At 42.5% G+C, this 26,152-nt stretch overlaps 1 protein-coding gene across 10 annotated transcripts in view; it reads left to right on the forward strand.

Moving 5' to 3' along the window:
• The window catches only part of LOC117957010 (triple functional domain protein-like), an 83,644-nt gene that overhangs the window by 51,223 nt on the left and 6,269 nt on the right, over positions 1-26,152 (forward strand). For 5 of the 10 annotated variants that reach the window (XM_034892511.1, XM_034892510.1, XM_034892515.1 and 2 more), the window contains 43 exons: positions 278-508; positions 1,194-1,316; positions 1,979-2,170; positions 3,115-3,284; positions 5,545-5,719; positions 6,078-6,273; positions 7,440-7,606; positions 7,714-7,833; positions 7,957-8,148; positions 8,257-8,406; positions 8,508-8,622; positions 9,021-9,136; positions 9,265-9,387; positions 10,004-10,198; positions 10,283-10,398; positions 11,141-11,207; positions 11,332-11,441; positions 11,738-11,807; positions 12,033-12,122; positions 12,211-12,303; positions 12,394-12,505; positions 12,657-12,847; positions 13,308-13,409; positions 14,609-14,638; positions 15,347-15,492; positions 15,637-15,736; positions 15,832-16,075; positions 16,260-16,367; positions 16,948-17,141; positions 17,266-17,436; positions 20,968-21,063; positions 21,165-21,313; positions 21,398-21,464; positions 22,258-22,361; positions 22,452-22,521; positions 22,931-23,020; positions 23,114-23,206; positions 23,371-23,421; positions 23,517-23,594; positions 23,757-23,945; positions 24,421-24,601; positions 24,667-24,897; positions 24,987-25,495. In XM_034892511.1, the coding sequence (XP_034748402.1) occupies positions 278-508; positions 1,194-1,316; positions 1,979-2,170; positions 3,115-3,284; positions 5,545-5,719; positions 6,078-6,273; positions 7,440-7,606; positions 7,714-7,833; positions 7,957-8,148; positions 8,257-8,406; positions 8,508-8,622; positions 9,021-9,136; positions 9,265-9,387; positions 10,004-10,198; positions 10,283-10,398; positions 11,141-11,207; positions 11,332-11,441; positions 11,738-11,807; positions 12,033-12,122; positions 12,211-12,303; positions 12,394-12,505; positions 12,657-12,847; positions 13,308-13,409; positions 14,609-14,638; positions 15,347-15,492; positions 15,637-15,736; positions 15,832-16,075; positions 16,260-16,367; positions 16,948-17,141; positions 17,266-17,436; positions 20,968-21,063; positions 21,165-21,313; positions 21,398-21,464; positions 22,258-22,361; positions 22,452-22,521; positions 22,931-23,020; positions 23,114-23,206; positions 23,371-23,421; positions 23,517-23,594; positions 23,757-23,945; positions 24,421-24,601; positions 24,667-24,897; positions 24,987-25,495 (6,117 nt within the window). Of the gene's footprint in view, positions 1-277; positions 509-1,193; positions 1,317-1,978; positions 2,171-3,114; positions 3,285-5,544; positions 5,720-6,077; positions 6,274-7,439; positions 7,607-7,713; positions 7,834-7,956; positions 8,149-8,256; positions 8,407-8,507; positions 8,623-9,020; positions 9,137-9,264; positions 9,388-10,003; positions 10,199-10,282; positions 10,399-11,140; positions 11,208-11,331; positions 11,442-11,737; positions 11,808-12,032; positions 12,123-12,210; positions 12,304-12,393; positions 12,506-12,656; positions 12,848-13,307; positions 13,410-14,608; positions 14,639-15,346; positions 15,493-15,636; positions 15,737-15,831; positions 16,076-16,259; positions 16,368-16,947; positions 17,142-17,265; positions 17,437-19,187; positions 20,161-20,967; positions 21,066-21,164; positions 21,314-21,397; positions 21,465-22,257; positions 22,362-22,451; positions 22,522-22,930; positions 23,021-23,113; positions 23,207-23,370; positions 23,422-23,516; positions 23,595-23,756; positions 23,946-24,420; positions 24,602-24,666; positions 24,898-24,986; positions 25,496-26,152 lie in introns of those variants that run through there. The other 5 variants (XM_034892513.1, XM_034892519.1, XM_034892512.1 and 2 more) reach the window with 4 other exon arrangements.

A 26,152-nucleotide genomic window follows, 5' to 3' on the forward strand; every position in this document is an offset into this window, starting at 1 on the left:
CAACTGTTTATTTGCAGCTGTAAACTGTGCATTGTGTTTCTCACTAATTTCTCCATGTGGCTTATAATTTACCTTTTTTAAGTTACTAAATGTTTCATCAAAAGTGTGCGCTTTCCCAGGCAATTATCCATACAGTTTACTGGCTGGTGGTATTTCGGAGGATGTTTATATTTTTAGGGGAAGTCAAATCCAAAACATGTTCATGCCCCTATGCTTTTCACTCTTGTGCATTTGTGTAGTGGTGAGTTCAACAACTTATCTTCTAACTCTTCTTCAGGTTAGCCAAGATGGCAAAGCCCTGTTGGACAAGCTGCAGCGACCTTTGACCCCGGGCAGCGCGGATTCACTGACAGCCTCAGCGAACTACTCCAAGGCAGTGCACCACGTCCTGGACATCATCCACGAGGTGCTGCATCACCAGAGACAGCTGGAAAACATCTGGCAACACCGCAAAGTGCGGCTGCACCAGCGTCTGCAGCTCTGTGTCTTTCAACAGGACGTCCAACAGGTGCGCACAAAAACATGCATACATACATGTTTTTGTTTATAGGCATTGCACACGTGGTGATTCCAAGACCAAACTTAATTGCCAGTCTTATGAAAGAGTTTAGTCAGTAATTTAAAATTGCTGGGTAGCCTACTGGTTAGAAGAATTTTGCTCTTAATAGAGGGTTTGATGCCGGCAGCAACCATGTTTCCTATCCAAATCCTGAGCAAGTTGCTGGAACCTTCCGTCTTCGCTCATCATGCGTTTCAGTGGAAAAGCGCTTTGGATAAATGTCTGAAATGTATCCCTGCTGAGTAAAGGCTGAAAAACCAGCACAATGAGAATGCCATAATTGAGTGGCCAAAAATGTTGATGATGAAGTAGCACACTCTCCAAAAATCATGGGCATTCCTGAGAGCGTTGACATGGCAACTGTTGCTATGGCAACTGAATTGGGTCATATGTCCAAGCAGATGCTTTTCATCCGTTAACGCTATGAAGGACAGAGGACAGGGAGAGGAGTGCAAAACAGAAAGACTCAGTGCAACAAATATAAAATGCTGATCATTGTGTCTGTCATTCCTCTTCTCTCACACACTCTTTTAATTATCAACACTGGCTTATCTACCACCTTAGCGCGCCCCCTTGTGGACGCCTATTTCCTAGTGACAGTCTCACTTTATGGGCATGTGGCCTCTCTGCACAGGTGCTGGACTGGATAGAAAACCACGGCGAGGCCTTCCTGAGCAAACACACAGGCGTGGGAAAGTCCCTCCACCGAGCCCGAGCTCTACAGAAACGGCACGAAGACTTCGAGGAAGTGGCACAGGTAGCCTGGTTCTGTTTCTGGAACTCTCACTTTCCACAAAATCTAAGCCAATAGATCAATGTGTTGACAGTTGCATTTCCTCATGTTAAAATAGCACATAGTTAGAAGTGCGTTCCCCATTTTTACTTATTCATTTTTATTTCATGGGGTTGTTTTTTTATGTCTGAATGACAATTTGATACTTTAAGTACATTTTACTGAAAATACTTTCATGTGACATTTTAAATACAGAGCTCTTTGGAGTATTGTTGCACTGCAATACTGCTGCTTTGACACAAGGATCTCCCTCCACCACTGCTAAAAACTGACAAAAATTGTGTAGAAGTGCCCAGAATAGCAACTCTGTTCAGTTAAATAATACATAATATCAATTGTCTGATACCCTACCCTAATAAATATAGTTGTGTGTATATATATATATATATATAGTTTACATAGCATCTGTCTCTTCCGCTTACCCCCTCTGTCTCTATTTCCTCTCACTATTTATCTCTGCGCAGCTCTACTATCAGTGAATCTTTTGCATATCCTGTTTTTCATTTTCTCCCTGCCTCTTCTCTTTCAATCTCTGCTTGTGTTCAGAATACGTTTTATATGCATTATACCGTCTTCCAAGGTTAATCCATCTCTGTCTCTCACTCCATCCCCCGACCTCGGTGTAGAATACGTACACCAATGCAGACAAGCTGCTGGAGGCGGCTGAGCAGCTGGCCCAGACGGGAGAGTGTGACCCGGAGGAGATCTACCAGGCCGCCCACCAGCTCGAAGACCGAATCCAAGACTTTGTTCGCCGCGTGGAGCAGCGCAAAGTCCTGCTGGACATGTCTGTCGCCTTCCACACACACGTCAAAGAGGTAGGCATTGGAGGATGACATAATGCTGAAGTGGATGGTGGGCTGTTGTTAGTGGATGAGAGCTTTCACAGTGCTCTCGGAGCAACAGGGAAATAATTACCAGATGGAATTGAGTATGTGTGCGTTGTTTTTACTTTTTATACAGTTAGTTGCATAGAGATGAACATTTCTCAGTCGTCACCTCATAAACCGGGATAAATTGGCTAAGGTGAGGGTGACTATCGAGGTGGGAATGACGTCACACCCGAGTTGACTGCTTTACATTTGACAAGTCGGAATTCACAGTGGGATTTCCTCTAGACAGGTTAGGCATTGTTAGCAATACCAGTTGGTAACAGATGCACTGTTTTTTGTGCATGCAAGCAGCGTAACAACATTTCGACAGATAGAAGTTGGCCAGCGCTGATTAATGATTCATTGAGACACAAATAAGACAGAAGTGCTGATAAACTGTGTGTTACTACAGCTTTAACTGTTGATGCCCAGGACATCCAAGTTGCAGTTTGAGCTAGGGTTACTGAGAAGGTTGTCTGACTTACCAATTCGGAAATCGAAGGAAGGGGGGGCTTACTTTGAACTCATAAATTCTGACTTCTAAGTACAAATTGTACAAACTATTAGGCTTGGCTGTAAAATATAGGTGAGCGATGGCAGTCACTAAACTGACTTCTGCGAGTGTCACTACAGCTTTCATAATGGCAAAGGTGACAGCAAATTAGTGTTACTAATGGTTGGCCTGTTGGGATGGGATCCCAGTGTGTGTATTCTGTTACCAGAGTGAGAATTGAAAGCGCTGCAGATCAGTGTGAGTCCATCAAACTAATGTGTTTTGATTGTACGTCTACCTAAATATTGTATATGACAGTTACCAAAAAAGCTCATAGGATAGTATGAGAACACTGCCGTAAAACATCCACGCTGTGCTCATGAATGTCCTCCTGTAGCTGTGGACGTGGCTGGAGGAGCTCCAGAAGGAGCTGCTGGACGACGTTTACGCTGAGTCGGTGGAGGCCGTCCAGGATCTGATCAAACGCTTCGGCCAGCAGCAGCAGACCACGCTGCAGGTCACCGTCAACGTCATCAAGGAGGGAGAGGATCTCATCCAGCAGCTCAGGTACACGTCAACACACCTGAATCCAGATGAAACCAGTGCTTAGCATTAATGATATGCACAGGGTTTCTGAGGAGAGGGTGTCTTTAAAAAGTCTTAAACTCACTGGAGTGTTGTGTTTCTGGTCTTACATTTCCCTACGTCCATGTAACGCCACCTCTAATGCTCACTGAAAGTTAATTTTAATTTGGTATTCTGTGGTGGTGGTGTTCTTTCTTTCGCTCGACCAAATATAATTTGCTGTATACGTACAGATCATTATTACTCCCTTTTATTCAATTTTAAATATTTTATTTACTTTGCAAGTACTTTTGTGACTCTGCATTTTATGTTGTGATATACCGGTCTTCAATTTTACTCATAAAGGTCTTAAAAAGTCTTAAATATGACTTTTAGAAACCCTGAGTTAGATGTTCTGTAAAAAGCAAACAAATAGAAAAAATTAAGAAATAACTGGAGCCACGTCTACGTATTGTACACTTCTAAAACCGAAGCAAAACTAAAAAGGGTCCTCTCCGTCTGACAGTGAGCGGAAATCACCTTAAATTTCAGTTCTACAAAATCAGGCAACTCGAGAGTAAAACCAATAAAGTCCATCACATCCTTCAAACCACTTAAAAATACTTAGACAGGGATCCCAGCAGTGAAAGAAAGCACGATAATAATGCGCCTGCAAAGCCCAGCCAATGCTGCAGGGACCCCTATAGTAATGAGATGCAAGAATACTAAGAAAAGACAGCTGAGAGGATGGGAGGAGGTGTTTGAGAGGTGGATGCAGATGACCCTCGTTCTCCAAACTCTTTTCGTACAGAGGATGTTCCGGTCCCTCTTCATCCACCCCCTTTTTTCTTTCTTCTCTTTCTCTCCATTCCTCTCTCTCCAGTGTACTGGCTCCACAGTGAATTCTTACATAAGTCTGCTTTTATAAGCGCAAATTTAATTGTGTGGCAGTCTCCCCGGGAGGAAACTGTAACTCTACACACCTTTTGTGTGTGTGTGTGTGTGTGTGTGTGTGTGTGTGTGTGTGTCTGTCTGCATCTCTCTCTCTCTCTGTATGTGCTACATATATATATATATTTCTTTATTTACAGACTCAAGGTCCAGATGGATACACTACAAGCGTTCATAAATGTGAATTTGAATAATCAACCCAAAGCCAATCCGAATCTGTGTGACCCCCGCTGTCTTTGCCTACTTATATTTAATCCACTGGTGTCTGTGTGTTGGTGCAGCATGCATGTGTGCTTCTATTCCATCAGATTGGTGAATCAGAATCTGTATGACCCGTTTAACTCTCACACATAAGCTGTGTTCCACATTGTGTGCACTCTTATATATCAAACAGAGTGCCCCCCCCCCCCCCCCCCCCCCTCCAAATTATTTAGATTTTGGGAGAAAATGTAGGTAGACATAAAAAAGATTTAGACTTATCCTTTAAGTTTGACCAGCTGGTACTTTTCTTGCTTATTACATCTAATGTATAATAAGGCCATGCCTTATCTTAAAGTAAATGGCTTGTTTTGGGGTGTTATAAATGGATCTACGTATGTGAGTGTCTATGTGAATACAGTTTATCTTGGTATAGTACACTACTGGTCATAAGTTTGGGGTCACTTAGAAATGTGGGTGCTGATCACGGGCAATGTAGATATTTTTTTATTTATTTATTTACATTAAAGATCAGCCACATTACATTACATTAAAGATCAGCTGGTATTCTGTTTGTAAGGGAGTGGTATGGAAATTTGTAAGTGACCCCAGACTTTTGACCGGTAGTGTATGTGTATGTAGCCTGTATTTATTAAATAATATTCCAGGGTACAAATGTACCCTGTCTTTTTTTTATTTTATTTTTTTATTAATTAATTCATTTTACTACAAAAAATATTAAACATTTTTTAAATGTAGCTTTGTTCATTCATTGGTGTCATGTCCTCATTTAATATACCTTTATTAACATAACATTGTGTAGGACTTTTAGGAAAAAAGGAATTCTAAAAAATTCAGTCTTGAAAATTAAATTTGAAACTTGTGTTCACTTTCTTCAGGCATAACTTTCCACAATTAAATAAAATTGACATGAGCTCCTTTCTTGTCTACCGCGCTGCTATAAGACAGTTCAATAGGCTGCGCTATGCAGCCGTTTGTAGAGCAGCTAAGTTTGCTTGGCATCATGCCCAACTGTGTCTTCTTAGCTTTTTTTAAATTTTTTTGCATAGCGCTGCCTTTCACCACTTATTGCTCAATTGTGTTACTTTTGCAGGGACTCGGCCATCTCCAGCAACAAGGCGCCCCACAACAGCTCCATCAACCACATCGAGAGTGTCCTGCAGCAGCTGGACGAGGCCCAGGCTCAGATGGAGGAGCTCTTTCAGGAGAGGAAGATCAAACTGGAGCTCTTCCTGCAACTGCGCATCTTTGAGAGAGACGCCATTGACGTGAGTCGGATTGGGAGGAGGGGGGAGTGTGTGAGGTTTTTGCTGTGTGTCCAGTGTGTGTCTGTGTTTAAATGAACGTTGGCGAACGAAAGACATGTTACGCAAAAAGAGTTCAGAAAAAAGACACTAAATTGTTATTTTCCCAGAGCAAGTGTGCTAAGATCTGTCATGATGTATGGATGGATGGATAGATGGATAGATGGATAGATGGATAGATAGATAGATAGATAGATAGATAGATAGATAGATAGATAGATAGAAAGTAATATATCCTGGTTCCGATGACCTTTCAGCATTGTAAATACATGGTCATGCCTATGTGGCCTCTGAGACCTGTAATCTTATCGTCCTTCCTCAGATCATCTCTGACCTGGAGTCATGGAACGAGGAGCTGACGGGTCAGATGAATGATTTTGACACGGAGGACCTGACGCTGGCCGAGCAGAGGCTGCAGCACCACGCTGACAAGGCCCTGACCATGAACAACCTCACCTTCGATGTCATCCACCAGGGCCAGGAGCTACTGCAGTACGTCAACGAAGTCCAGGCCTCCGGTGAGTCCAGCACCCAGTCTCTACTGTAGATACGGCACCATGCCATCCAGGCATCCATGGGTCTCTGATAGAACCCAAAACTGTAACCGTATTAACCATCACTTTCCTTGTGTTCATTTCCTGGATACTGCAGTTTGCGTTGTCCTCTTTGATCAACTTTCCTTAAGGGAAAAAGAAAAGAGAAAGCATTGCTGGCTTTCCCTTTTCTTTTTGCTTTTGCATTTGCATTTTGATTAGAACTTTTTTTCAGGAACTAAAAGGTCTTAAAAAATATTGTGAAATCCGAAAACACTGTTCTGTATCTGTCCTCCTGGGATACTGCTCTATAAGCTATTGGATCTCAGAAGTGAAGACATTTTTGACTGTCAACCTTCTCCCCATTCAGCTGAGTGTTAAAGTGGCATAGAGCTAGTGTTGGGTGCTGAAACCTGGTGCCAATATGGCACCGGGTTCCTAGATGGCGGGTGTCTAACGGACCAAATGGCGACGCGGAATTTAGTGTGTTGTTTCAGTGCCACTCCGATGCCTGTGCTGCCCTCTGGTGCTCTGAATAGGACGTTACAGGCAACAGAGGTATCACTGCATGTGACGCTAGTTAACACTACATTTGGCAGTAGGTGACGTTGACAATAAACAGGCCGTTCTTTACTGTCACTTATGTCGTCGTGTGCCCTTTTTACGTTTATCGGCACCGTTTTCAAAATGTCACTTAAGGACCGGTATGGGAAAAAATAAAACAATATCCAACTCTAAATAGAGTTCATGTTCACTGTTGCTGCACAGATTTCTGTGTTGGCTACATTAGTTTAATATTGATACTGTGTAGGTGTGTAGGTGTCAAATTCAGTCAGCGTTTGTGATGAGAGGCACCCACTCACTAACTATAATAACTCACCTGTGATCTCACATGCTAATAGGTGCTCTCTAAAACAGCAAAAAGACTGGTTACATCATGTTGTGTGTTAAAACATACTGATAATCTTATTCATAGAGCAGTTCTCAGAATCAAGGTAAATTCGATTTATAAGACTATTACAAATGTAAGTAGTAACTAAGACGTTAAGGGATTATAGAATTTGAAGTTATTTACGGTGGGCAGAACTGAAACTACTTTAGGTAGACGTCTACTGTGTCCATCCAAAGTCTAATGGTTGTCTTTCCTCCAGGCGTTGAGCTGCTGTGTGACCGAGACGTCGACATGGCCACGCGGGTTCAGGACCTGCTGGAGTTTCTCCACGAGAAGCAGCAAGAACTGGACTTGGCGGCCGAGCAGCACCGGAGACACCTGGAGCAGTGCGTCCAGCTGAGACACCTGCAGGCTGAAGTCAAACAGGTAGGACACACAGTCTTAAAACTCTCTGCTGGCCAGAATATCTGCAAGGATTAAAATTAGTATTGGATTGAGGACATTTGAACACAGCTTTCCTCTGTTATTTTCAGGTTCTGGGTTGGATACGTAATGGGGAGTCGATGCTGAACGCTGGTCTTATAACAGCCAGCTCGCTGCAGGAAGCTGAACAACTGCAGAGGGAACATGAACAGTTTCAACACGCCATTGAGGTGGGACACTGTCTGTTTATTCAATCTGTTTCTCCCTCCTAAAGCTAGATTGTTTTAGTTGTTAACTACTTGAGCTAGTTTCATTCTAACCCCATCCTTTCTCCACCTCTTCCATCTCTGCAGAAAACCCACCAGAGTGCCCTGCAGGTTCAGCAGAAGGCCGAGGCTCTGCTCCAGGCAAACCACTATGACATGGACCTGATCAGAGACTGTGCCGAGAGCGTGGCCTCACACTGGCAGCAGCTCATGCTGAAAATGGAGGACAGACTTAAGCTGGTCAATGCTTCAGTGGCCTTTTACAAGACTTCTGAACAGGTAGGAAGATGGATAAAGGGCTTAGCGTTTAGCATTTAACATTTTCACACTAAAAACCCAATTGTGTGTTATCCCCAAATAACACCCTAAGTGTGTTTGTCCCCACAGGTCTGCAGTGTGTTGGAGAGCCTGGAGCAGGAGTATAAGAGAGAGGAGGACTGGTGCGGAGGAGCCGACAAACTCGGACCCAACTGTGAAACGGACCACGTCAGCCCCATGATCAGTAAACATCTGGAGCAGAAGGAGGCCTTCCTCAAGGTAACTTACAGCACAATCGAACCTGACCCTAAGCACATTATCAAGTTACATCTCTGATGTGTGTGTGTGTGTGTGTGTGTGTGTGTATTTCTATCATGCAGGCATGCACTCTGGCCAGGAGAAACGCAGACGTCTTCCTCAAGTACATGCACAGGAACAGCGTCAACATGCCCGGGATGCTGAGCCACGTCAAAGCACCAGAACAGCAGGTTAAAAGTCAGTATCAGCAAACAGTTATGGTTAAGTGGTTGAAAGAAAACGCTTGAAATAGCTAAAAAGTACTGGATAAATGTTGAAATAGTTAGTATGTGGTTGAAAGAGATGGTGATGGGTAAATGGTTGAAACAACTAGCTGACATTGGTGTAAAAGATATTTCGAAAACATTTAAGGTTTATTTAAGCCGAATGTGTCCTCTGTAGCGACAATATGCCATAGCAACATAGAATAAATGACCATTAGTAAATTGCAGAAATTGAAAAACTGCAGGTTACTCAGTTATAGTAATGACAGTCCTTCTACCCTGGAATGTCAGGTAAAAAAGGTCTGACAAAATCTTTTGAGTTTGGTTGAGGAGCGGAATGCCTGAATCTTGGGTGTTTTCTGTTGTGTAAAGACATCCTCAATGAGCTGCTACAGAGAGAGAATCGCGTTCTCCACTTCTGGACCATGAGGAAACGACGGCTGGACCAGTGTCAGCAGTATGTGGTGTTTGAACGCAGCGCCAAACAGGTACAGCATACATTTACACACATAAACTAACCGTTACGTTCACCTCAAAAAGTATATTTTACACACTCCGTACGTGCACTGCTTGCAGTTGACAATACATGTTTTTCTGTGTGTTTGTGTGTTTTCAGGCTCTGGAATGGATTCACGACACCGGGGAGTTTTACCTGTCCACACACACCTCCACCGGCTCGAGTATCCACCACACACAGGAACTGCTAAAAGAGCATGAGGACTTCCACATCACAGCCAAGGTTACACACGCTTGCACGCACACACTAAAAGGATTGTTTCCTTCAGTTGTATTTGAGGGTGGAACTATAATTCCCTTTTTTATTAAAATCTATGGTCTTCTCTTTTGTTCTCTTTGCATTAACCACAAGGAAAATGATCCGTACTCTATTTATTTAAACCGCTCAAAACCATCTAGGGATGCAGTATTGTACTTTACAAAACGCACTAATGCTGTATCATCAACATATTTAAAATAAGTGTGGTGTGAGGAAGTTGCTTGGCAGTTTTTGGTGTATAAGGTGTATACAGTACAATAGGAAACAGAACACATCCTTGTGGTGCCCCTGTATTTATGACTTTTAACGATAAGACACGTGAGTTGAATTTGACTTGCTGACTTTGATTTGTCAGAAATTCAAAAATCCACAAAACTCTTCTTGGGTTCACCCCAAGGTGTACCAGTTGTTTTTTACCATCAGGTGGGGTTGGATTGTGTTGAATGCACTGCTAAAATCTATGAACACATCTTGACGAGACTCTTTGCCTGTTCAAGGTGCTCATATATGTTTGTCAGGGTCAGCAGTGCATCTTCAACCATTCTCTATGCAAATGACACTTTCTTCCCCCCTCCTGCAGCAAACTAAGGAGCGTGTGAAGCTGCTGATCCAGCTGGCTGACGGCTTCTGCGAGAAAGGCCACAGTCACGCTGGAGAGATCAAGAAATGGGTTACTGCTGTGGACAAACGCTACAGAGACTTCTCCCTGCGCATGGACAAGTACCGCTGCAGCCTGGAGAAAGCCCTGGGCATCTCCTCGGACTCCAACAAGGCCGTAAGTGCTCACGTAGAAAATCAGCTCGTTCACATTCTTCCTGTCTCTCAAACTCACTTCCTATTTTGTCTCTGTCTGTGTCAGAGTAAGGATCTCCAGTTGGACATCATCCCAGCCACAGCTCCAGGGTCAGAGGTCAAGCTGCGGGATGCCGCTCACGAGCTCAATGAGGAGAAACGCAAGTCTGCGCGCAGAAAGGAGTATGTCATCACTTCCTGTTTCTCATACTTAATCCCAAAAATTGTTCAGAACAGCTTTTTTCGAACAGATTATAAAGATAGATAAACGGTTATACAATTGCTAGTTAGCATTTCAACTACATTTTTCCTCCTGTTGGAAATATGTGTTATTGTTTCAAAGGACGTGAAGTTGAATGATTGATTGGTTCAGTGCCCAAAATATGCAGCAGAGCAGCCTCGTGCTTACTTACACGGTCTGTCATAGGAAGGTCAGAGGCTCAATTTTTGTGTCCTTGTCAACAGTACTGAACCCCTCCGCACTTGCTCAAAAGTGGTTCTGAGTAAGTGATTGAGTTCAACGTAAATGTGCGCACATAATGGATCTGTGTGATTAAAACCTCCTCCGCCGCCTCCTCCTCCACTCATGAGCCTCCTCTTTGCTGTGCCAGCACAGGAAGTGCAGACACAACTGTCCAGCTCCACGGGAGAACAAATAAATCTACATGTAGTACACAGGAAAAGGAGACTGCGTTATTAGTCTATGAGCAGCACAAATCATGAGCATGATTCCAGTCATTCCTGGCTGGTTTATGCCCATGTCAGTTTTATGGCCCGAAACGCTTTCACCATTATTCATTAATGGAAATGGATGAAGCAGACGGGCTGAAGGAGCGCTATCGGCATTGTGATTTATCATTTTGTGGATGAGGACAGTAGGACAATTGCTAAGTGTGTGTGTGTGTGTGTGTGTGTGTGTGTCTAGGTTCATCATGGCAGAGCTGATTCAGACAGAAAAGGCCTACGTGCGAGATCTGCGGGAGTGCATGGATGTAAGTTCAGCTTCACAACCCACCGCTCTCAGAGTGGTGCAACAACTTTTTACACAAAATGTGGAAATGCATCAGAACCCTGTTGGAAAGTGTAATTTTGTCTTATCTTGTTCCCTCCATGCAGACCTACCTGTGGGAGATGACCAGTGGAGTTGAGGAGATTCCTCCAGGAATCATCAACAAGGAGCACATCATCTTTGGAAACATGCAAGACCTCTTTGAATTCCACCATAAGTAAGAAACAGCTTTGTGGACTCCAAATTTCCCAGAAATTTCAAATTTTAAACTAGACCTGCAAGCAAGTACACAAGGGTCCAAGCACCCTGCTGCAATTCAGATCTGGATTAAAGAAAAATCCATTTTTAAATAAATATTAGTAAGTCTTTAGAAACAGTTAAGTATCTTCATCAGCTTCTTGTACTGCAAAACATCTGTAATTTAGGAAAACACAGTACATATTTTATGTTTTAGTTTTCATTTTGAAATACCACTTTTCTCATGTGTGTTTGTCACATTTAAATCTCCCACAGCATCTTTCTTAAAGAGTTGGAGAAATATGAGCAGCTACCAGAGGATGTTGGCCATTGCTTTGTCACATGGGTACGTATCATGTATTCACCAACATTTGCAGTGTTTGCTTAAACCTGCCATTCAATAGAAATGTTTTCTTATTTTTTTTTTTACATTTAAATACTTTAGATCCCTAAAGTATATTTTACAAATTACATCCACAGGTAGTAGCTTTAGGTAGTATGTATGAGTAGTATGATTGACTGCTGTAGGTTATGATCACAACCTTTGTCACTTCTTTCTCTCTTCATCCAGGCTGATAAATTCCAGATGTATGTGAACTACTGTAAGAACAAACCTGACTCCACCCAGCTCATCCTAGAGCATGCTGGGAACTACTTTGATGTGAGTATGGCCTATGGTTGTTAAAATGAATTTGGAAGGCTCCCGTCAGCAGCTACGTGCGATCACATTCCTTTTCTTCTCTATGCAGGAAATTCAACAGAGGCACCGACTGGCCAACTCCATCTCTTCCTATCTGATCAAGCCCGTGCAGAGAATCACAAAGTATCAGCTACTGCTGAAGGTAACCCGCCATACCAAATCTCACTGCTGCGGTGTCTACATAGTTCCATGGTTCCTTGTTGTCATGGCTTCTGTGTGTCTGGCTGTCTAGGAGCTGCTGACTTGCTGCGAGGAAGGTAAAGGAGAGATCAAAGACGGCCTGGAGGTGATGCTCAGTGTTCCTAAGAAAGCCAACGATGCAATGCACCTGTCTATGCTGGAAGGTGATTAACGGGACCTGCTCTTTAGTTATTTTGATGTGATCTTTTGCTGTCAGCTGGATGTACAGCGAGCTTGCCCTCTGTCAAATTACAGTTCTTTATCAGCCAGGCAACGGGTTTGATTTGTCATGCTTATATCCCCTCCTTCTCCCAGGTTTCGATGAAAACATTGAATCCCAGGGCGAGCTCATTCTCCAGGACTCGTTCCAGGTCTGGGATCCAAAGACTCTGATCCGTAAGGGTCGAGAGCGCCACCTCTTCTTGTTTGAGATGTCCCTCGTCTTCAGCAAGGAGGTCAAGGACTCAAACGGCAGGAGCAAATACATCTACAAGAGCAAACTCTTTGTAAGTAGATGATAGTGAAACCTACCTAATAATAAATGATGTTTGCTTAAAAAGAAATTAATGTAATCAATCTATTTAAAGATCTAGTCAGGCCATTGAGTATTTCTACTGGTAGATGACATGAATAATTCAATACAATTCAATTTTATTTATAGTATCAAATCCTAACAAGAGACTCTACTGAGTAGATCAGACCATACTATAATTTACAAATACCCAACAATTCCAAATATACTTTTAAATAAAATAAATCTTAAAACAGTGGAAAAGAAAAACATCCTTTTAATGATTAGCATTTTTTATATATTTTAGTGTAACTGCAGTACATGTCAGTACAAATACACATACATCTGATTGACTCGGATGAAACTGTGTCAAGAAATCACGTTATTTGAAATAGCCTTTGGGCCGTTGATATCTTCTGAGGACATTTTCTCACACTCGCCTGCTCTGTTCCCAGACGTCCGAGTTGGGGGTGACGGAGCATGTGGAAGGAGACCCCTGCAAGTTTGCTCTATGGTTGGGGCGCACCCCGACGTCTGACAACAAGATTGTGCTCAAGGTAAAACCCACTTCCTCTCTTCTATTCCTTTGGAAATCTCCTTTAGGGTTCGACTGATATGGGTTTTCAAAGGCAGAACCCTGAAATCATTTGGGACTAAAAGTCTTTAAAACAAAGATAGTAACATTGAAAATTAAAAAAAAAATGTAAATTACAGGTTTGTAAAATAAATATTTAATCAAACACACTTCCATATAGTGTGTTGGATGTCTCTGACAGATATATATCTGATTGGGAAAAAATGCATCTGAAAATGTTTACCGGTCTAACCCAGTTCCTTCTCTCCTCTCTTCATATTCAACCTCCTCCTACCTTTATTTATTTCATCTTTCCTGTATTCTCTGCTGTCTCGTTTGATTGAATGAGCAGCTTCAAACTGGCCGAGAATCTTTCTATAGTCACAAACTCTTCCTCTGTCTTCTTGGTTTCTGTCTTCTGTCGGTCGCTCTCTGCCAGGCTCTGTCACCTGGTTAGATTCTGCTTTGTTCCATCTGTAAGCAAACACAGGCACGTCTGTATATCTGGGGCTGTGTTTTCTGTGGATGTTTGTATCTCTAATTCTCTCTGTGGGCTGACATGCTTCCACCAACGCTGCTGACACTGATTCAACCCCTGAACGCCCACAATCTCCCATCCTGGCTCTGTGCCACTTTATGAAAGTTACGAGTAGCCATCCTTCTTTACCAGAACAAAGGAAGCCTTTTAATGAGTTGAATGCCATGGTGGAAGTAAGATATGGCATCAATTTCTTTAGTTCTCCGAGTTAGCATTTCAAGTCCCCATTTTTAAACATCTTTTTGTGTGTTTTTCTATTGAGTATTGTCACAGATGGGATCAAATCAGTGTCAGCCATTGGAACAGCATTAAGCCAAAACCGTAACACATTTCATTCTGAGCGTTACAACACTCTATTACACGTTGACTACCAAACTGACCGCTGAGAAGCAGTCATGGTGGTATCTACATTGTAAATAAAGTGTGTCTCTACTAACTACACACACACACACACATACACAAACACATGCCATCCATTACTACATTGCTACACATTTAATTGGCCTACAGTACACTATTAAGGCAAATTGTCAGTGTTGTGAGCTTCTATCATGTCAACCCATTTTGTCAGCATAAAGAATGTCATGTATATCTTCCAAAAACCAAACCATTGAAATTCTCTATTTTATATTTTAAATTCAAAGCTAAGTCAGGGATCCAAACACGGAGCGATGGTGAGTACAAACTATCCCACAACACAGCCCTCAACCACTTCTCACAAGTCTGAAACACTACTCTTAGCACCTTTTATTCTTTACTGGACGGGCAACACAACGTTAACCCAATGCCATAGCTGGGGAGGGGGCCTAAAAAGATTGTAGCGTAAATTCCCAACAAGCTGCACTTGTATTCCAAATGCAAACTTTAACAAACTGAGCTAAACACTGACAGTTCCAATGTATAAAAACATTGTTGTAACAATACACACTTTAATATTACTAATTTCACCATTTGTGGTTTATTCCTGGAAATGTAGCCACAGACGGCCACTTCATCATACTGCAAATCATCATTGTGTGACCTTATGTGACCCATTGATATTAATAGCCCCAATCTTTGTAATATTTGATTATTATAAATAATACCCAGTTTAAAATCCGTTTGAACGAACATGTCTGATGTCGAGGAAGCGGTTCTAGAGTTCATCCGACAGGGCTGTGGCGGTAAAGCTGGTTGGGATCCACTGTTCTAGGGGTCCGTGGTTGGGGGGGCTTGTATGAGATCAAAATCATCTGAAAAATGTTTTGATTTTATAAGCGAGGTCAAGAGGTAAATTCAGACTTGTGAGAAATGTACAGAGTAAGAATTCCTGAGGAAGTTCATTTCCTGACATCTCTAACTTTCTGACTTCTTAAACGTTTTCCATTATTGACCAATAACAGGCGTCAAGCATTGAGAACAAGCAGGACTGGATCAAGCACATCAGGGAGGTGATTCAGGAGCGCACCATTCACCTGAGAGGGGCGCTCAAGGAGCCCATTCATATTCCCAAAACTACCACAGCCAAGCACCACAAGGGAAGGGGAAGGTAATGTGACACCTAATGTGACACCTAGATGTAAGATGTTAAGAGGGAACATGAGACACAGATGAGTTTTTATCCAATCCATCACAAACTCTCAAGTTAATTTACACTCACACCTTTGATCAATCGTGTGTGTGTGTCTATTAGGGATGGAGAGGACCTAGACAGTCAGGGTGAAGGCAGCAGCCAACCAGACACCATCTCTCTGGCATCCCGCACTTCCCAGAACACACTGGACAGCGACAAGGTGAGTCAATACACACACACACACACACAGGAATGATGTGTCAGTTAGAAGAATCATCCTAACGCAGATCATTGGATTCTCCTTTCTTCCTTCAGCTCTCCGGGGGCTGTGAGCTGACCGTAGTGATACACGACTTCATGGCCAGCAACAGCAACGAGCTGACAGTGCGGCGAGGTCAGACGGTGGAGGTTCTGGAGCGCTGCCACGACAAGCCAGATTGGTGCCTGGTCAGGACCACGGACCGATCCCCTGCGATGGAGGGCCTGGTGCCCTGCTCCATGCTCTGCATCGCCCATTCCAGATCCTCCATGGAGATGGAAGGGATTTACAACCACAAAGGTACAAGTGTGTCTGTGTGTGTGTGTGTGTGTGTGTGTGTGTGTGTGTGTTTCTTAAATATAAATGTTCTGTATTTGAGGAATTTTACATACTGGGGCTGAAACAAGAACCTATTTAGATACTTTGTGTGAGTCTGCACCATAAAGCAAATGTTGAAACTATAACATCACTCTGTCTTTCACAGACACTCTGTCAGTGTGCAGCAATGACTCCATCATGCCAGGGTTGTCTGCTACGCTGCAGCCTGGTCACGGCATCGGCTCCCACACCTCGCCAGGACCTAAACGACCCGGTATGGTCACCTGTGCTATACTATCTAACGTGTCTACTCTCTGAAATCCCATACAAATTCTCAAAACCACCTCAGCTCAGAAATAGCAAGTAACATGAACCTGAATAGTGTACAATTATACATAAATCATTTTTCACATTACACTAGTATAAGTATTAAAGTGAAGTAAAATTGTAGTGTAACTGTACTCTTTATTCTATATGAAAAATGTTAACACAATATAATGTTGAAAAAGCTAACCATAGGCACTCCTCAAATTGATCTGTAAGATCCACGTTCCCATAAAAAAAGAAAACAACAGAAACAGAAAACAAATAAAGATTCTTCTTCATTCACCTTCTTTTTTGCCAAAAGTATATATTAAGAAATGTGTTGATAAAACAATCAAAAGGCAGTTGTGGTCTAGACCGTCCTCTTTATCTAAGATCGAGACAAGACTAAAAATGAGGTGGATTCCGAGAACTTGAAAATGAACTCGAGGAATACAACACTGCTATGTTGATCATTTAAATAAAAGGTTAACCTCTTGCTGTTATTCCACGGTGTTGCTTTTAGTAATCGTAGTATATATTTCTTTAAGGTAACACGCTGCGGAAGTGGCTCACCAGTCCAGTGCGTCGGCTGAGCAGTGGCAAGGCAGACGGCCATGTGAAGAAGCTGGCCCACAAGCACAAGAAGAGCCGCGACGTGCGGAAGAGCGGGGAGATGACGATGGGGTCCCAGAAAGACTTGGACGATAGTGCCGCTACACCTCAGGACGAGACTGTGGAGGAGGTGGGTGGATACACAACCCTACATCCTTACAATGTTTGCCTTCTCCCCATTTAACAAATGTGTAAAGTTGTGTGATGTAACCTCTACTGTGCCGTGTGTGTGTGTGTGTGTGTGTGTGTTGCAGAGGGTTCGTAACGAAGGCTTGTCGAGCGGCACGTTGTCCAAGTCGAGTTCTTCGGGCATGCAGAGCTGTGGAGAGGAGGAGGGCGAGGAAGGCGCCGACTCGGTACCTCTGCCTCCACCTATGGCCATCCAGCAGCACAGTCTGCTGCAGCCAGACTCCCAGGATGACAAGGTGAGGGGAGGGGGGGGCGGTACAGAGGGGACAGAAGACTGACAGGGAAAGATCATGAACAGGAGAAACAGGAAACTCAAACTGTATTCACCTTTAACTTCAACACTTTACACATTCTACAAATTTGCTTTTACAGAGTTCTTTTAAATGTTAGGTCAGAAAGGAAGTTAGGTCTTATTTCTTTTAGAATTAGGCCTAGAAGAAAATAATCTTTATACAGTGGCTTGAGAAAGTTTACACACCCATGCTAAAGTTGATTAAAAAGAGGAATAAAAAAAACCTCTTTTAGAAATTGATTTTAATACCTTAATTCAAGGATACCTTGAGATTGGCCCATGCCTATCTCTATGTATGGTGAAGGGCATGTGATGATGTGGGGGGGCTATTTTAATTCCAAAGGCCAAGGGAACTTTATCAGGATGCATAGTATCCTGATCCATGAAATAACTGGCCTTTAAAAATAAAAATGTGCCTGCTTCTATGGGAATTTAACATAGGGGCGTGTAAACTTATGCCCCCTGTATTTTAAAGAAGAACATTTATTTATTTACAATACATTATTCATTCACAAAGAAAATTGGTGTCCTTAAAAGGTTGGATTTTTTCTAATCTTTTGAATTAAGGCATTAAGATCAATTTCCAAAAGATTTTATTCCTTTTTTTTAATCAACTTTAGCATGAATGTGTAATGGCGTTTATCCACTGCGTGGTATCTACTCTACTCTACTCGCCTCGATTCTACTTGCCTTTTTTGGTTTTCCATTGCAAAAAAAAAGTCCCTGGGACCTGCTGCCAGGTACCTTTTTGTTTAGTACTACCTCAGTCGAGGTTCCAAGCGAGCTGAGGTGATACCAAAAGGTCACGTGGAAACCTGCAGACTACTGGTTGGCCGGATCACTGCGTTTTTAGCAAGAGTGCAGAGTGTGTCCAGAACAAACACAACATTTAAAAAAAAGAAAAAAATCTAGCCAGACACTGACAGATTCTCTACACTATTCTATCTTTTTAACTGTTCAATATTAAGGGCTATTAGGGGCTTTTGCATGTCCTTTCCAATATTGCACACTGTTACTTTTAAAAAAACAAGACAATATATCAAAGAAAAGTTTTTATTTAGCTATTCAAGCTTTCTCAAGCCACTGTATAGTGATACGAGCTAAGAAGCGATATGTTAGTACATCTTCTCTTTTTGGTTTTACTGTGGAAATGGAAGCAGCTGAAGAGTAGAGCTTTGTACAAGAAAAGGCCAACAGGGGGGACAGCCTTTATAGCTTTTATCCCTAATGAGTGGAAACTGTAATCAAATTAGTGGCTTAATCACATCTGGTATTAAGATTGAAGTAGGTATAGTGGAAGGGTTCTTTTCTTTACCCTGTACTTCATGTTTGTTTTTGGAGAGAAAGGAACAGGCTAACAACTTCAGCTAATTAAAGAATCATCTATAACTATCGTAAAAACTTCTTATAAAGGTTCTCCTTTTTCCTCATTGCTGTTCTGATTTTTAGTCCTTGAAGATTAAATTTTTTCCCGCTCATTTCAGTCTTCCACTTTTCCCCAAAAAAGGGCACACAGTTTTAAGTGACTCCTTTGTTTCTGTTATGCATAACATTTATCTTGGCATGTTGCATCATAGCAATGAAAGGTTTCAGGCATTCCAAGTCTCTTCCTGGACTAAAGTGGAGGCTCCTCTGACACTAATTTCTGTTTCTCTTTTGTTTTGTTTCCTGGTTGTATCGTTTGCCACGCTGTAGCATTATCTTGATTTATGTCCTGTCTTTGCTTTGTCTCAGTTTCCATACCTCTCCATCTGAAATGCCCCGGTCGTCCCCCGCCCCTTCCCTCAGTCAATTCTTTAATGCTCTTTTTTCCCGCAGCTTTAAATGCTACTTGCTTAAGCATTTTTCTTTGGTTTTTACAACCTTTTCTAGACTGAAAGGAAATTAAGCTAGTGGCTTTTTTAGACTTTCTTCTTTTTAAAAAATCACCTTTCTCTGCCCCCTAAAGTCACTCTACCTAACTTTTGTATTTTTCTGAACTCTTGAACATTCCTGACTGTCTTTAGCATAGAATTTTTTCCTTCCATCTTTTTTTAGTTTCACTCATTTTGATTTGTACTTTCTGCCCTGTTTCTCCAACACATCACTGTAGAGTCGCCTGGCAGATGAGCGAGGCCATTACGGGAAGATGTAGATAAAGAGAAGATGCGTGTAGCTCTTCACTCTAAATGGATGGCAATGTGTCAGTTTTAGTACAGATCAGCAGGCTATAATGCCTAATTTGCGTCAAATATCTATAAATTCAGAGATCTTTTTGAATTTTGTAATGCTTTGCGGCTGTTAGAGTAACACAGGACTGCAGCTTTTTTCTGCATGTTTATCCCCGTAGGTTGGGAGAAGATTGGTGGCTTAAAAAAAAGTTGATGTCGATACAAGTAAGGAAGTTTGGTTCCCTGTCAGCTGAGCTGGTAGCTCCCCTGGATAATAATCAAAATATGACAAAATGTAAATTCAAAAGCCCCCCTGTTCCCATCATCCCCCAACCCCTCACTACCCCCTCCCTCACCCGCCCCGCCCGCTCGTCCTCATCTCCCTTTTACCCTCTGTGCGTTAACCTCATTACCCATGCGAGTAATTGGCATCTCTAAACGCTGGCGAGGCCAGAAGGGCACACAACCTCACCCAGAAAACCTAATTGAGGAAAGTCTTGAAGCACAGCAAAGCAAGGGTGAGAGTCTCCTGAACTATACATACATACATACATACATACATACATATCCACATACCTCTTTTATTCTCGCTGTTAGCATCCTTCTTTTTTTTTTTTAGCTGTTCATCACCATCTGAGAAGGCAACAGAAACATTCTGCATCACTTTCCCCCCAACCTTCTTCCCATCACCATTTTCTGACATTTCATTTTTTCACCATATTTTAATTTTCTTTACTCAAATTTCAGCCTCATGTTTTTTTACCTTTTCATTTAACAGTTGTTTTATTTAAGTCATATTTTATCCTTCTCACTTTCTTTGAAGCTTCAGATACAAACCCGAACATTAGGGTTTCACTTGTGGAAACATCTTTTGGGACAGCATTTAACATTTAACAAACATTTCCACTAAGTCATTTTGCTCACTCAAATAACAAAAATAAAACTTATCTCATAATCAAAAGTTATAATCAAACGAATATGAAATTAAGATAAACAAAAGCTGATCTTGAAATGAATGTCCTTTAACATGAAGCTATAGCATTAAGCTTTTTCTTTTGATTCCATTTATGGACTATTCCAACCCATTGTACAAGTACATTAAGGTAGGTGTAAAAACAGATAAGAGCATTTATTGTTTGTTTTAGAGATGAAGAATGTTTTTCTAATTTCTTAATGTTGATTAAAGCTTGTATTAATCATAAAGTAGTATTGACAACAGCCAATGAGCAGATTTAGAATTAGGCTTAGGAATAGTTGGAAAAGATGTTTTATCAGGTTCTAATGCTCCCCCCCCTCCCTACACTCATATCTCTCTTTTTATCCAGACCTCTTCTCGCCTGTCTGTCCGTCCATCCAGTTCAGAGACGCCCAGCGCCGCTGAGTTGGTGAGCGCCATCGAGGAGTTGGTCAAAAGCAAGATGGTAGGATAATGGAGAAAAACAAGAACACACTAAACTTGATGTTTACCTTCATACATGAAGTTGTTTTGCCATGGCTATTTTTTTGTTTTTCCCTGGTTTAGGCTTTAGAGGACAGACCCAGCTCGCTGTCAGTAGAACAAGGAGACAGTAGCTCTCCCTCCTTCAACCCCTCTGACAACTCCCTCCTCTCCTCCTCCTCCCCCATTGAAGAGATGGATGAGCGCAGGGCCAGCATCCTCAAGAAAAGACAGTACGGTCGTTCTCTTTATCTATGTATGTTTTTTTGTTTCTTGAATTTTGAGGCAAACGTCTGTTTGTTTTTTCTTTGCTGTAGTTACATTCTGCTGGAGCTGGTGGAGACAGAGAGAGATTATGTCAGAGACCTCAGCCTGGTTGTGGAGGTGAGTTGATGCTGCTTAAAGTGCCCATATTATGAAAAAAACACTTTTTCTGGGATTTGGGGTATTATTTTGTGTCTCTGGTGCACATAAACATAAAGTATCCGTGCTGTTTTGAGGGAGATATGGTTTCTAAATGTCCTCTGCCATCAGTCTCCGGGTGAGCTGTTGAAACTCTGCACGGCTTTTTACGTCACTAGCTGAGACGAGGTGGCTAACCGTAGCATGCCAGCTCATTCTCAATGGTAAAACACTGCTACAACACCCACTAGTTCACCATAATCTCCAAAAGAACTACTTCCATGTCCCTGTTCTGCAGTCCACAAGTGTCCCTCATTTAGAAGAAGTCTCCCAGCTAATCCTGCCTCGTACTGACCAAAGTTGGAGAAAGAGTTATCTAGCTTATGTGATCTTACCTAGCTACTGCACAATGTGACTCCCCACAAAAATAATACAGAAGTGAGATCCCTCACTCTGTAGCTAAAACGGAGAATCTAAACCCACAGGGCGTAAACAGGATCTGCAGCAATGTGCAGTACATTTTGAAAATGAAACCATGTAAACCTATTCTCGTACAACCTCAAAATAAAATGATGAACCTGAAAATCAGCATAATATGGGTGCCTTAATTAGCTGTACATCACTTACTGTCTGAAAATATATGAACATTTGTTGGAGGTTATTATTCTGACTGGTATTTAAAAATGGCACTGAAAGTATTAGAATTAGTTTGCTGACGTTAACAGACTTGATGTTGTATATATGTGATACTGTGTTTGTGTGCCTCCATTTTAAGGGCTACATGAGCCGGATGAAGGAGGAGGATGTCCCTGACGATATGAAGGGAAAAGATAAAATCGTGTTTGGAAACATCCACCAGATCTACGACTGGCACAAAGAGTATGTGACGCACTCATAAGGAAAATACAGAACTTTCCCTGTTAAGACTCTCTAGCACAGTAGCTTACTTCCAGTTCCTGTTTTGTTTAGTTTCTGTCTTGGGGAGTTGGAGAAATGTTTGGAGGACCCCGACAGACTGGGACCACTCTTTCTCAAACAGGTTTGTTCACAGCGAATTCCCGACATTTGCTTTATTTGGAAATGCTTGTATGGACTGAATCACATTGATTTCGCGCTAATACAAAAGTCAGTTATGGTAGAAAAATGGCAGCTGATTTGAATTGCAGAAATATGTGAAATTGTCAAACTTGTTTATTTCTTTTATAGCTGTAATTGTAACCCAACAGGTCAATTAGGTCTCCAACCTAACAGTGAAAGTTTTTACATATGAAAGCAACAAACATGCATTTTAGATGAATGAGATGAGTATTTCCAGCTGTTTATTCTTCTTGTTTGCTCACCGCTGTTGACTTATATGTGCAGGGCGCAGGAAGTTATTGTAAACAAACATTGCTATTGGGTCAAGACATTTGATTTATGTTGTAACTGTATGTGCTTTTTGTTTCTAGGAACGGAGACTAAACATGTATGTATTGTACTGTCAAAACAAGCCCAAATCGGAGCACATCGTCTCAGAGTACATTGACACCTACTTCGAGGCAAGAGCCTGTTATTTTTCGGATTTTACCCTTGGACATTCCTGCAAACCTGCATCTAGCTCTCAACCTCTCAATCACTCTCTGACTTTGTAGGACCTGAAGCAGCGACTGGGCCACAGGCTGCCGATCACAGACCTGCTCATCAAGCCAGTCCAGAGGATCATGAAGTACCAGCTGTTGCTCAAGGTTGGTCTGGTACAATACAGCAGAGGGCGCCAGAGCTGTAGCTACTTCTCATGCTCCCCTATATTTATTAGTAGTGTTATCTTAACTGTCATTTATATAATACACTATGTCACTGTCTAAATTGTTACGTTTATATTTTGTGGATACCTTTTTTTTGTTTTTAGGATTTCTTGAAATACTCTAAAAAGGCTGGGCTGGAGTCTGTGGAGTTGGAGGTAAGATAATGAAATGGCACTTCTTAATCACTTTAAATCAAGCCATACATGTTCTGCATGCAGTCCGGTCAACCTTTTGCTCTTTTGACTTACAGAAAGCAGTCGAGGTCATGTGCATTGTGCCAAAAAGGTGTAACGATATGATGAATGTCGGCCGGCTTCAGGGATTTGATGTAAGAAATCTCATGCAATTATAAATGAAAGCAAGGCTACATTTGCAGCATGTTGCCTACGTAACAAACACAAACACAATCTTAGATTATTCAACTTAATTGTCTTTCTTTCTTCCTATACCTGCTCTTCTCTTTTTTCAATTCTTGTTCATCTCTTTCCAGGGCAAGATTGTGGCTCAGGGTCGCCTTTTACTACAGGACACATTCATGGTGTTGGACCCGGAGGGGAGTGCTATTGGCCGGATGAAGGAGAGAAGAGTCTTCCTCTTCGAGCAGGTGGTCATATTTAGTGAGCCCCTCGACAAGAAAGGTTTCTCCTTGCCAGGCTTCCTCTACAAGAACAGCATCAAGGTAACAGACAATTGCGAAGGGCAAGGATTTGTACTACTACATTAAGTGAAGGCCAGTGGAATATAGAATGTATAAAGCTTATCAGGTAAAAGGGTATAGTAAGGGCTCTAGTGAAATACCTGTACCCTGTGAAAAATTTGTTGCAAGCAACTTCAATGAGTAGCTAGCCTTACATCTTAAAAATGTACACTTACAAAATAGAAAATATTTATTCATATTAAAGTCAAAAAGAATTGATTGTCATGTCTTGGACAGAATCTCCAATGTTGTTTATGGGAGCTTGTGTTTTGAAGATGTAGCTACCAGGTTTTTTAGGTTAGTGAACTTTCATTTAAGAATAAGTCAATTGAGGAAAGAGAGAATGTACTTGGAAAGAAAATGCAAAGTCAAGAAATTGGTTTAAAAAAGGCACTAATATACTTTAAAAAAAAGCAAATGACTTACTTACAACTGACTGAGGTAAATATCACTTTAGGTAAGCTGTTTGGGTATAGAGGAGAATCCAGAAAGTGATCCCTGTAAGTTCACCCTAACTTCTCGGTCGACCAACGGCACTGTGGAGTCCTTTGTGCTTCACTCCTCCCACCCAGGGGTGCGTGAGGTGTGGACCCTTCAGATCAGCCAGATACTTGAGAGCCAACGCAACTTCCTCAATGGTAGGCACACTCTGTCTCTCACACAAACACACACACGTATGCATGTACTTCGTACCTTATCACAGCTCTGCCCTCAACAATAGAGTATCAGAGGAACCATGTAGGGGCGAGTGGTGGCTTATGTGGGCCCAGCATGGGAGCCCCGGGTGGAGTCAGCGGTGGGTCCAGTGTGGCTGGAGGTGGAAGTTCCCAGGGTAGCTCTCGTCGACCCTCCAGAATCCCCCAGCCCTCCCGCCTGCCCCAGCCCCTACGTCACCACCCTGGGGCTGACCCCGACGGCCCAAACAGAATGCCAGGTATGATTTGTCTATATTAGTGAAATTTGTTTTTTATGGCAAAATGAAAGATTTGACTGAGGTGTGAGTTTTGCTCACTTATGATCCAGGTTCGTCCCCTTGTCCTGCCCCCACTCCCCCACTCCCTCCAGGGGGTAGCCCGCAGGGCAAGCGCCCCATCCAGGCCCCAGAGGACCAACCACAGACCCCTGTTCCTGCCAGTGCTGTAGCCCCAATCCCCCGTGCCATGGTTGGGCCATTGCCCTCTACACCCACTTCCAAACCACGGCCAGGAGCCGTGTCCCCTATTGCCTCCCCACTGGCCACTCCTGCCTTCAGCAAGGACGGCCTCCCTCCTCCCCCTCCCAGCCCAGGCCAGAAGTTGGGATCTGGATTCTGGAGCTCCATGCCGGGCTCTCCAGCCAGCCGGCCCAGCTCGTTCACCTTCCCGGGGGAGGCAGGAGATACTCCGGTCCGTCAGAACGCAAACCAGATCCAGACTGGCTCTGGATCTGGGAGCCAAACCCACAGACACTCCACGCACAGCAAGGAAGCCGACCGTATGAGTACATGCTCATCGGCCAGTGAGCAGTCCATCCAGTCCACCCAGAGTAATGGGGTAAGACTACCTGTCGCCCAGTGCTGCACTGACTAACATCCAGGCAGAGGGAGGCCTGGTCTCTCCTGTCCTGCTACAGCCAGTGCTACTAATCTGTCCCCCTATTACACATCTGACAACTTTCACTGCTCTTCAACATCACCTCTCTAGCTCTTTGAAGACTATTTTCAAGTTCAAAACTTCTCTTGTGAACCTCAATAAGCTTTTCAGTGATTCCCTTTCAAGGCTCTCTGTAGATTTCTTAACTCTAACAAAGCTTATACTAACACCTGACTTCCTCTTGGCCGTCCTTCACCTCCTGCTGTCTTCATGGTGTGTTACTTACATGTACTTTCAATGGAACTAACCTCCGACGTTTGTGATTCACCTACAAACGTACTTGACAGAGATCTCATTCAACCTAACGTTCCTCCTCTCGTCTTTGCTCTCGAGCTGCAGAGCAAAGACATGTGAAATGGAAATGTCATCTTATTCCTTAATAACCCAGGTTTGTGTTGTCCAAGAAGAAAATAATTAATGCTTTCTAGTCTTTCTTGCACTCTAATCCTTTCCAAAGTCTTTATGAAATGGACAGTAATCAAACCTACAGTGGGTACGGAAAGTATTCAGACCCCTTTAAATTTTTCACTCTTTGTTTCATTGCAGCCTTTTTCCAAA

The sequence above is a fragment of the Etheostoma cragini genome, chromosome 14, assembly GCF_013103735.1.
Source record: "Etheostoma cragini isolate CJK2018 chromosome 14, CSU_Ecrag_1.0, whole genome shotgun sequence".
Classification (NCBI taxonomy): Eukaryota; Metazoa; Chordata; class Actinopteri; order Perciformes; family Percidae; genus Etheostoma; species Etheostoma cragini.